This window comes from Bufo gargarizans, chromosome 2 (genome assembly GCF_014858855.1).
Source record: "Bufo gargarizans isolate SCDJY-AF-19 chromosome 2, ASM1485885v1, whole genome shotgun sequence".
NCBI lineage: Eukaryota > Metazoa > Chordata > Amphibia > Anura > Bufonidae > Bufo > Bufo gargarizans.
This window is the reverse complement of record NC_058081.1, coordinates 62,496,118-62,508,576: the sequence shown is the minus strand read 5'-3', so window position 1 is coordinate 62,508,576 and position 12,459 is coordinate 62,496,118. Positions and strand designations below refer to the sequence as shown.

Here is a 12,459-nt window from a genome sequence, read left to right as displayed (position 1 = left end):
TAGTAGAAAGATCCGGTTTATACAAGGATTATGTTTTCTGGACCATGGGTATGGTGGCATTGACCAGAAGACCTAACTGCATGCTTTATACAGGTCTCCATATAACCAGGGAGCATGAAATGCGTCAGGGGGGGGGATAAGGTGCAGTGATGTGATGCCCACGCCACCTCTGTATATGACTTTCTTAAGATCTCTACAGGGTAGTGATGAAATCTGCTGCATAGAAAGTCACTTCAGTTAGAAGACAGCAGAGCCGTGTCTGCGCAGAGCTGCCCAGTCCCTACCAGTCTGACACAAGGTGTGGATGTGGGCGGTGGAAATGTGTGCATGGCACGTACAGCCCTGCCGACTTATTCAACTCGACCCAACATTTGGACAGCCATCATGTATCAGCTGGTAAAGCTAATTACTGGAACATCATAATTGCTTCCCATCTTAATGAGGTCACGTCTAGCAGAGCGCACAGAGGAAGGCTGGCGCGGAGAGCAGTCATGTATTTATGTGTATAGGTTATAAGCAGGTTGTACCGTATAGTGAGGCTATAGTATCTATAGGCACATGTTTATTAGGATTGTACACCATGCAGAATGTGGTCAATGGGTAAATTCACGGGTTCGGGTATACATACTGAGTGCAGTGCACAAACAAAGAAGCATACCGCCATACCATACACATAATTAATGCCACCATATCATTGTGTTAGATTATCATACGGTATAGTTACTGGATTACTAATGTTACTAGATTTTCCTTATTTTTTTATTTTTTTTTACTTTTGTGCCACAAGGGTTTTCTGCCTTCCTGTGGGTTAACATGGCAGGATAATAAGCTGAACTGGATGAACGTATGTCTTTTTTTCAGCCTTGCAAACTGTGTTACTATACAGGACACATAAATAATTCTTCCATAGGGTAAAAATAAATGACGCCGTTATATAGCTACATAAATAATACTACCATATAACTGTAAGTAAAGTACCCTATTACCATCACCATCAGAGTGCCTCCAATAATAGTGTGCCCAGGGGCGTAGCTATAGGGGAAGCAGGGGACTCAGACGGGGCCCGCCCAGGAGGAGGACTAAAGGGGTTTAACAGTATTATACAATGACATTATATACAGTGACAGTACATAAAGTGTAGGAAACGGATGGAGCAGCTGCCGGCCTGGTCTGAGAGAGCGATCTTTTACTAGCCACAGAAGTGGGGGTTCCATGAAAGGAGCGGGTTGTGAAGAACTTACTGGGGAAGGGGGGCCCCATTCAAAAAATTTGCTGTGAGGCCCGGTCATTTTAGTTACGCCACTGAGTGTGCCCCTCAGAAATTGTAGCAGCAGACTGTAGTAATGTTACTTATCATGATTTAGGACAGCAAAGGGGTTAAAGGGTCTGCCCAGTTTAGTGTCAAGTACCCTAATAGGGAATGGGGTGGAGTGGGGGGGGGGGGCTCTTTTTGGGATCTTCATCTCTTCTGCAGAGTAGGGAGTGGTTACACAGAACCCATTGATGTGAATGGACGCCGTGTAATGCTTCATTTCCCCTGTGGTGGCGCTGCAGAGAAATTGACACTTGTTTCCCTTCACTAATGAAGTTACAGAAATGTGACACTTCATGATAGTGAGTGTCCAAACCGCATGATCCTTTTAGTGGTTACCTCTGGAAATCTATGGTAGTAAAGGGGTAAAATGTCAATGTCCTGATGTTTTTTATTTAAAGGGAATCTGTTACCCTCCTCTGTCATTATTTATGGTGATACATGAGTAGTACTGCAGATATGGAGTCTGGATCTCTATTTTCTATTTTCCTGCTGCCCCCCACTCCCCCGCTCAGAGCTGCATTGAAGTACATTGTTAGAACTTCTGTACATGCGTACATGAGTCCTCTCCATTATGTTAGAACAGCACAGCATTCCAGACTGTGTATTTCAGCACAGCTTTGAGCGCTGACAGCGGGGTAACCGCAGAAAAATAAAAAATATAGTGATCAGGACTCCTTATCTGCAGTATTAGGTATGTGTTTGAAAATTGGGGTGACAGATTCCCCTTAAATCGGTTTGAACCCTGCCTATTAATTCATTCATGTCTATAGTGGGTTCACATAGGCGTTGCTACAGTGTAAAATTCTAGCTGCCAAAAGCCACCACTAGGGGGAGCTCACTGCATACAGATTTTTAGAGCTAGCATTGAATTCAACGGCAGCTGTGTTAATACCTATGTGAGGAAATCCCTCTGGTGGCAGGCTGTATCTGAGATCAGCAATAACCGGTGTGCAGAAGGGAAGTAGATTTTACCCTGCATTGCCCCTTCCTTTGCATACTCCATCAGGATAGGCCATCAATATCTGATCAATAAGGGTCCAACACCTAGAACGCCTGTTCTGTAGTAGCTCTGGAAGTCGCTCAACTGTTACTGCAGCACTGCTCTCATTTAGGCTTTCAATATAATGGGACTGGAAAACCACATTGTCATACAATTTTGGCTTCCTGTAGTCACCACTAGGAGGAGCTCAGTGCATACAAATGTATAAAGCTCGCATAGCTCTCCATCACAGATTTGTCTTTAGTAAGCTTCTAAGCTCCCCCTAGTGGTGACTATTGGCAGTCAGAATATTGCTATTTATTTACCGTATATTGGTGATTTGGCTGGGCCCGTGAATATAGAACCACCTGTACTGACCTGATGGTAAAGTAAGATTATAAATGAGCTATGTGTTATTACTATTTGTAATACTTACATGTTATAACGGTATTATTGCAGGGATTTGCTTATGAGGGACAATTTGTTTGAAGTTATTACTTCCCCCAGAACTTTCTACATCCAGGTAAATGTTTTTCTTTTTTTTTTCATTTATTCAGCATCTATCATAAAATTTTATATGCCATAAAGACTTATTCAAATGATTTGCATGGCATTAATTACTTTTTGTATTCGCTTTTAAAAACTGTAAATGAAGGTGCAAAAAATACATTTTTGGTGCATTTTGCTTGGTAAATATCTCTATATACAGTAAAGTCAGTATGATCGCAAAGAGAAGTAATGGAAACTATAGATAACATGACATTTGGATCTAGAACATCAGATATCATTGTGGGACACCAGTATACAGCCTGGACAGGTGGCCAGGGGGGTATCAAACAGCAGCTATACCTGGGTCCTGATGCAACAAAGGAAGGTTGTGTTTCAGGAGCTTTACAATACACATGGGGTGCTGGTGCTACTCGCGGGTGGACAGAGAACTTAAAGTAGCCCCGGAAAAAAACTAAAAGACGCCCCATGCTGTAGGCAGATCCAAATTGATAGAAGGCTAGGACAACACAAGTTGATAGGAGCAACAGTACCGTAGTGCTGCACAAAATACCGCCCCAGCAGAACCAAATGCCACAGTGCAGCACAAAATACCGCCCCAGCAGAACCAAATACTATAGTGCAGCACAAAATACCGCCCCAGCAGAACCAAATGCCACAGTGCAGCACAAAATACCGCCCCAGCAGAACCAAATACCATAGTGCAGCACAAAATACCGCCCCAGCAGAACCAAATACCACAGTGCAGCACAAAATACCGCCCCAGCAGAGCCAAATACCACAGTGCAGCACAAAATACCGCCCCAGCAGAACCAAATACCACAGTGCAGCACAAAATACTGCTTCATTAGAGCCAAATACCACAGTGCAGCAGAAAACACTGCCACTCTGTCTGCAATATTCAACTGTATCACCATCCTGAGGACAGCGATACGAGGGCATTACGAGGGGGTTCTCTGGGAATTTTAAAAAAATGAAAATACTTTTAAATATTACTTTATTATAAATATATTTCCAAATACCTTTCATTAAGTATAACGGCTCATTTTGTCCACGGAGCAATCATTAGGAGAATTAAAACTGCCGCCGTCCTATTAGTGCACACAAAACCTGCCCTAATCACACAGGAGGACAAGTTACTTCACAACACTGAGCTATAGTGCTGCCTCATCCTCCTCTCTGCTCTACTTGTCAGGGGTTATGATCCTGAATACAGGTGATAGCACTTTAGCTGAATCTCTGTAGTAATGGAGTTCAAAACGAGCCATTATAACTAATAATAGGTATTTGGGAATATATTTATAATAAAGTAATATTTAAAGGGGTTCTGCAGTTTTTTTTAAATGATGATCTATCCTCTGGATAGATCACCTGCATCTGATCGGCAGGGGTCTGACACCCGGGACCCCTGCCGATCAGCTGTTTGAGAAGGCAGCGGCGCTGGCAGTAGTGCCGCGGCCTTCTCGCTGTTTACCGCAGGCCCGGTGACGTCACGACTAGTATCAATGGCCTGGGCGGGGCAGAGCTTAGCTCCACCCAGGCCATTGATACTAGTCGTGATGTCACTGGGCCTGCGGTAAACAGCGAGAAGGCCGCGGCACTACTGCCAGTGCCGCTGCCTTCTCAAACAGCTGATCGGCGGGGGTCCCGGGTGTCAGACCCCCGCCGATCAGATGATCTATCCAGAGGATAGATCATCAGTTTAAAAAAACTGCAGAACCCCTTTAAGTAATTTCAGTCCTGTTATTGTATTAATTTCTGGAGAACCCCTTTAAGTACCTGAAGCCCCTAGCATTAATTACTACTGAGAGCATGGGATCATTATGTATCCAGCTGGTGGCTGAGAGGAGGGCTCGGTTGGCCACCTGGGCATTGGAGCAATGAAAAATCTCCCTGTAGGGTCTATAGTCAGTCCGCCCCTGGTCCTACTCCAACATCAAAACCGAAAAATCAGATCTTTATTGATTTGTTGAGAGCAGACATCCTGTTGGGATACCTCATACTTCATCCCCAGCTGACAGTCAGGATTGTGCAAGATTGTTATCAAGCAGGATTAGAGCCAAGAAGTTTAACCCTATGGGGCAGGGATGCTCAACCTGCGGCCCTCCAGCTGTTGTAAAACTACAACTCCCACCCTGCCCTGCTGTAGGCTGATAGCTGAAAGCTGTTCGGGCATGCTGGGAGTTGCAGTTTTGCAACAGCTGGAGGGCCGCAGGTTGAGCATGCCTGCTATATGGCATGAATACAACCCAAGAAAATGTAGGTGAAGCCTTTGGAGTTACCTGGATATCTACATTGATTACTAATGCAATTTAGTTCACAAACACAAGCTAAACTAATACCACGCAATCATTTGTACCATCCATGTCTTTATCGAGCACACAGAGAAGACATGGAAAGTGAAGGAATACAGAAAGGGAACAATTTAATGACTGATAGATCCCTGTTTAGCATCAGTCACCTCCACCAAATGTTTCCTGCAGCTGCAATAAGAGTTTCACAGTGTTGACGAGGAATATCAGACCATTCCTCCCTGCAAATGTATTTCAGTTCATCAGTATTTCTGAGATGTCTTCCATGTAGAGCCCTCCATGTTTTGTCACAGCATCTACATAGGGTTAAGGTCAGGACCATTTCAGTTGATTTACTTGTATGATTAGGTCTATTGTTCTATTGCACCACCCAATGTCTCTTCAGCTTGAGGTCATGGACTTCTGTCCTTACATTGTCTTATAAAATGTTTTCATACACCTTAGAATGTATTATTCCCATAAAGGTCCATTCACATGTCCGCAACACGGACACGGGCCATGTACGTTCCGCATTAGGTGTCTAGGCCCGGAGGCAGCAAAGCAGCCCCAAACCATGATAGTCCCACCATCCTTCACAGTTGGGATGAGGGTTTGGTGTTGGCGTGCAGTGTTCTTTTTCCTCCAGACATAGAGTTGATGGTTTCTATCTGACCTGGCAGAGTCCATGAAATTATAAAATGCAGTAAGACGTCCAGAAATAACTCCCACATTAAACCCAGCTAGGCAAGGGAGTTTTCACAAGCAACACTGACCATTTATGTTGGCGACACCTCAGATGTTATTGGACAAGATGCTATACCCAAAAATGAAACTCTTCAATGGAAACAGGGATTATTTAGCTTCATTTTGACACATTGCTTAATTATTTTCGGAAACTTCATGAAGACTGTGATGACAGAATATGATAGTTGTAAGGAGACCGTTCTGTAGATCAGGATGACATCAGCCCTGGCTCACTGCTCTCACAAATACCTGCTTTATGAATGATGAACTTTGTCCTGGTTTCCTCCTCCTTCTTTGTTGGATGACTGGAAGGCCTGCGGAGATGCCATTTGTGACTGGAGGCCAGGCATGGATGATAGATTATAAACAGAAGCATGACTAGCTTGTGAAAATTAATCATGCATGGCGTTAAGTATCAAGTCAGCCAGTTATGCTCCTCCTGACCTCAATGTCCAGTATCCCGCTACTTAGGCGGGATACTGGCTCTCCTTAGGAGACCAGCTGTTCATGGAGACTTAGTGGCAATGCTTCATGGGAAAATAATATGCAAAGCGGTATCTCCCAGTGAAAGAAAACGATCTCGCTAGCGCCACCCCTTGAAAGTGGCTCCCTATGCATCAAAATCCAACAAACCTTGGCACATGACAAGGGAAGATAGCCAAGCCAAATATTCACCCGTAGCTGTTTTGGGGAGCTTGCCCACTCCGTACTGATGAGGAGCATTCAACCCCCTTCCCCCCAAAAAAACAATAATAAATAAATAAATAAAATAAATGAAACAACTTTGCAAATTGTCTCAAACCATTTTTGTATGTGCATCTCCTACACAGATGTATTTGTCTCTATGGTTACAGACTACAAACATACCCTATGCGTAGTCTGATCCTGTAAGAATTGGCATACTGGACACTGCTGCGGCTGTTCTAGAGCTGTCATTTGTTACTCTGTAATATGCTCGTGTAAATTGTTTTGGTGCGTTTTTTTGGTCCTAGGGCACGGCCACACGATCAGCTTTTTGCATGCAGTTTTCAAAGCTCAAACCAGGAGTGACTAGGCTTGATAAAGGCTACCATGTAGCCGAAACGTTGCTGTCTGGTTTTTATGGTACACTTTCCGTGAAGCTCGTCCAATAAAGAATGCACTGAAGATTCTGCCGTTGCCTCTTTTCGTTCACTATTTGTTAGACTGCTCTACGGTTATGGCTTGGTTGTTGCATTGCAGTGTGGTCATGAGGTCCGTGAGTGCTGCCCTACACTTGCTGTTTTCTAAAAAGAGAAGACATCATATCTAGCCTTTATTTTTTCTCTCCTTTTAAGATGCACTCCTGATTTTGACTTTCAAAACTGCAGCAAGAAATGTGACCGTGTGGTCGTACCCTTACAGGTCCAGAGCTAAGAACCAGTTGTTAATGTGCTATATAGTGTTAGCATTATGTAGACATAAGACATGCCTTTAAGCACATAATATTGGCCTTGACTTTAGAAATATGGTTCTGGTGTATGCTATCATTGGTTGTCCTTTGGCTAAATGATTAAAGGGGGCATACTTTCAGCTTGGTAAGGCTTGTTGGGTGCATTGCTTCACTCCTGTGAAGTGCCAGGTTCCACAAAAACCTTAGCTTGGGATGGTGTTGGTAGCTGGCATTATATGTCATGGAGTCTGTTCAGCCAGTTGTTATGGTAGTCTGTATTGCACCCCCAGCCACACAGTGACTGAGAGTGAAGGAGGAGGTTGTGGCGAGAGTGAGCACATAAACAGGTCTTAGAAGAATGTGAAGAATACTTTCATGACTTTAGCAGGCCTTCCAGGACTTAAACATCCTTAGGGTAGGTCATCAATATCAACTACAATTTAGCGTGGTATTAAAAAGCAGGAAGCTAATTAGTGAGGTTGCAGACTGGTGGGGCAACCTCACTAATTAGCTGTATGAAGGGCCCAATCAGGTCCATGACTCCATTGTATGACATAACGGTGTTAATCTAGATCATGGTGGTGATTACTGAGTTCTGGATCATACTCAAGATATTTTATGTCTACCGCATGTTCTTCTTCTTTACAGACTGACAGCCCGCAGGAAATGCACAGTTGGATAAAGGCAATCAATGCTGCCATTCAAACCTTAAGGACCCGTTGTCGGGTATGTAAAGGTCTAACATATACTGTATGTATCACCATCACACTGGTTCTAAGATGGGGCAAGTTGTCACCACAATGAGTAATGAGAAGCATAAAGTGTTTCAAACTCTGTCTAGTCTTTAATATCTTACCTAACAAGTCACCTTTCACCTACCTTTCAAAATTATCAAGTACAAATGACAAAGATTCTTTAGTTGGTGACATCCTGTAATTGATGGAACCAGACATCGGGTTTGAGCATCTCAATAACTGCTAATCTCCTGGGATATTCACACACAACGGCTTTAATGATCTGGTCCTGCAATATCCGGTAAAGAATCATCAAGTGGGCACAATTTACTTATAGCACCCTTTCCTATTATGTTGGTTAGGGCCAGGGTACACATCTAAACCCAAGACTTAGGTGCAACTAATTGTTCCAATGATTGATTTCCTGGATCATTTCTCTAGTGGGTGTTAAACCAGAAACAATGAAACTAGATGACAGCCCTGTGGCAATGGGGGTCAGGTTCAGGTTTCTTTGATTGGTGTGCGTGGCCCAGTATTCCTGCCAGCCCTACCACAAGACTCCATTGGAGTGGTTACTGGAAAGTAAGAAAGCACTGGAGGAGAAGTGGGCAAAATGGAAAATCACCCAGCTGGGACCAGTTTTTGTTTTTTTTATGGAAAGAAAATGGCCAGACGGGTTCAATATGATAAGTAAGGTTGACTTGACCTAGACTGTCTCCACCAGCTCTTCAATATGCCAGTCTTTCCTGTGAGTTCTCCTTAAACATACATGCTTCAATCTGCCAAGTTGGTATTTTAATTTCAGTAGGGAGAGAAAGATAAAGTATTGTCAGACCCCACTGTCTAGCGCTTATCTCCTGGGGGAACAAAGGATCATGCATGTTGAAATAGAACTGTCATGAACTTACCTGCCGGGTGCTCCAGCAGCGAGATCTCCATGCACTGCTAAGCCATGCCCCCTGATGATGTGACCGCATCCTTAGCTACAGGATGCAATGCTCTTTCTCCCCACAGCGGGCGTGTGCTGGAGATTAGCAGTGGACTGATTGCTCAGCTGCTCTATTCCTCTGTGCTTGTGTTCTGACTGATGGAGCGCTGAGTCATGGACCTATCAGGTTCTAATCCTGGGACTTGGTGCTCCGTTTAAAGCCCTCCCAGGCCTTATACCTGTGCCAGTGATAGTCATTGACTACTAGCTGTGCTCCTGGTTCTGGTCCTGTGTGCATTTGGATCGCTTCTATTATTGACCTTGACTTGCCTTTGACCGCTCTCTGTCTTGTGTTTTGGTACTGTTTTTCTCGTCTGGTTCTGACTTTGGCTTGGCTATTTGACTATACCCTGTCTTGCGATTTGGTACTGTGTTGTCCGTTTGGCCCCGACCCATTTCTGTACGACTCAGTCTCTGTGTTCTTCTGTCTCTGTCTGTGTATGTCTTGCACTTTAGTAGAGTAGGGAACATCGACTAGTTGCAGACTTGCTGTTTAGGGCTTGCACTGCCCTAAGGTAAAGCGGGCGGGGTTCCAGGTATGGCTCACTGTCTGTGTATTTCTACCTACTCTGGTTACAAGAAGATACTCTATCTAGGAGTTCCCTGGTGGCTGATATCACAGGACAGTAAGGCTGCCACCAAACATATTAGCTGGTTGACCATTTTGACAAATTTAAGCCACCATCAGATGCATTGTATCACCTGTAAAGGGCCAGAATACTGGGACCACCTGCAGTTCTATAGGATGAGAACATTGTAGATTTACAGCTCTGATATCACAAACACATCAAAAACGTTAAGTTTTAATTTCCAATAGACTTCAAAACTTTTTCTTCTATTGGCATGGATATTTGAGGTCATAGAACATTCTTCCTTCACACTCCTTCAGACTGAGATTTCATAAGAGATTATATTTGGCCTCTTCATGCAGGCAAACAACATTTTGCAATTTCATGTTTTGGAATGTAAAACAAATTACGATCGCGTCATCATATGAAGTGGTAATAAATCTGCCCTTCTAACGGGTGGCACAGCCTTGATGCCTGAGGAAACTTTCAACATATCCCTTTAAAATGTGAAATTAGCTCATATTAAAATTGTCTACATTTAGTATTATATAGATATTTTCCACTATAGTTAGTGAATTATTTAAAGTGGTAACCAGTGTTTCTTCTTAGTGTTTATTGGTCACATGAATGGCTTCTGATCTATACACAAAATGTTGTATCAGAGAATGTAATGTACAGTTCAACAATGTCTCATTTGCTCTCTTCCTCCACTAATACATAGGGTTTTGCTGTCTTTGCTGGTTTTGATGTCTTTTGGTGCACAGCACGTTCCAGCCTCACCCTGGGCTTTATACTCTTGACTTCTTTCAGGGCATACCCTACTATGTGGCACACCAATTTCCAGCTTAACCCTGGGTTTTACCTTCTTGGCTTCTTCTAGGGCACGGATGCTCAACCTGCGGCCCTCTGGCTGTAGTAAAACTACAACTTCCATCATGCCCTGCTGTAGGCTGATAGCTGTAGGCTGTCTGTGCATGCTGGTAGTTGTAGTTTTGCAACCATGCACAGACAGCCGCAGGTTGGGCATCCCTCTTGTAGGCCTTCACTGAGTATGTGGCAAAGTCCAGCCTGACCCTGTGTTTGAACTGAAAGAAGCCAAGGGGGCCAAACCCAGTGAAGGGTGGAAGTTGTTGTGCCGCATACTCGGGTATGCCCAGGAGAAGCTAAGAGGATGAAACCTGGGGTTGAGCTGGAACTTGGCATGCCACATGTTTTTATTTATATACTTGTAAAGTTTTTAATCTTGTAAGAAATAGCACATTTCCTTTTTATTGGTTACACTATGTCCGACTGTGCTTAGCAGCTTGACATCTGGAGTGGCTTAAATAGAAGTACATAAGGAGAACAAAAGGATCAGGCACAGTAAAATCTAACAGCCCGATTCTTCTCTCCCCCAACTTCTGCAATGTGGGGCAAGTTGGGAAACCCCCATACACATAAGATGGACCCCCTGAAATCAGTGGGTTGGCCAACGTTAATTTAATGTTGTCGAGCAGCTTTGGTATGATCATATGTATATGCTATAGAGTCCAAACATATGGCCACCTATCTCCTCAAATGCCTGAGATATGCTAAGAGACTATAGAGAAAGCAACACCTTCATCAAGTTGTGGTTTCAAAACTGGAAATCAACAGTCAGTGGAGACCCAACTTGATACTATAGGCACGTATGTCTCTATAGAGGTTGACCACAATATAGAAAATGTGATAGAGCCAAGTCTTACTGATCTCATTAATGTACAATTTATAGTTTTGCCCTTATTATCATCCTCCACATTGTATAGACCTGTTTAATAGACATTATAGTCCATACACCCAAGTGTGATGCCCACATGGACACAAGTTCCTGTGCGAGAAATTTCAGTGAAAGGGATCATTTTAGCAGTTACTTATGTTAACTTCTTCACTGAACCACAATGTTTGATGTCCATCTTCTTTTCCCTCCACAGGAGTCTTTTGCACGTACTATGTCATTAAACCGTGCTTCTGTTCCAGCCTCTTCCTCCACCTCCACCCACTCTCTACCACCAAGTGATGTCAAACGGCCCCTTGGAAAATCAGTGTCAATTAAATCATCATGGCAACCCTGGACTCCAGTGCCCAAATGTGAAAAAGAGTCAGCTGGAGAAATTACGTTGGCTGGTTCTCTGGAGGGTGAATTTGGAGTACGAGCCAGGCAAATGTCTGAACCTCAGCGGTTAAAAGATGATCCATTTCTACCTAATCTAGATAACATCCGTACTTCCGATGTATAACCAAATCTCCACTTACATGGCTAGCCTACAAGAGAGACAAGATGGCTGCCACGTTTACAGACTCATGTATATTACCTGCAGGATGAACCAGCATACAGTATTGTCTTTTTGTTAATTGATGAGATTCTACCTGAAATGCTTCGATGCTTTGTTACTGCCATGGTCTTGGCACTTGACTGTGAACTTTTCTGACCTTCTAGTTTCAGCTCAATATCATAACTAGCAGCCATTTAATCTAGCCCATGTTCAAACCATGCACAGAATGGCTTATATCAAGAGAGGCCATCTTTGTATTATACTCCTGGTTGACGTGAAGCAGACTGGTGTGTGTAGTATGTGTGTGTCGTGTCAGGCTGACTGGAGGTAGGGCTTTTCTGCCTTGACGTTAATGTTGCAGCACAAAAAATGTGAATCCAAATAAAAATATGAAATGCTCATATATATTTGTGATTTTTCATTATACACCTGTATACTTAGGGCCTGATACCTGGTGGTCCAGTGTTGGGAGGAGTGTTATAATCATTCGTGGTCCTGTAGGAGGAATCTACTAAATACTAGATCCGACTAGACTTGATCCCCGACTAAGGAACATAAGGATGAGCCCTATAAAAGCCCTAGAGCTCTCCCTGACTGCTCAGCCCATGCAAAGAGCTTTATGATAGATAA

The 12,459-nt window shown here is 43.5% G+C and overlaps 1 protein-coding gene across 2 annotated transcripts in view; it reads left to right on the top strand.

Annotated features, from left to right (window-relative positions):
- PLEKHA2 (pleckstrin homology domain containing A2) overlaps window positions 1–12,232 on the top strand; it is a 92,235-nt gene extending 80,003 nt beyond the window's left edge. For both annotated transcript variants that reach the window (XM_044279047.1, XM_044279048.1), the window contains exons 10-12: window positions 2,754–2,817; window positions 7,896–7,973; window positions 11,488–12,232. In XM_044279047.1, coding sequence (XP_044134982.1) covers window positions 2,754–2,817; window positions 7,896–7,973; window positions 11,488–11,793 — 448 coding nt within the window. In that variant the 3' untranslated portion in view covers window positions 11,794–12,232. The remainder of the gene's footprint in view (window positions 1–2,753; window positions 2,818–7,895; window positions 7,974–11,487) is intronic.
- The last annotated feature ends 227 nt before the right edge of the window (window positions 12,233–12,459 follow it).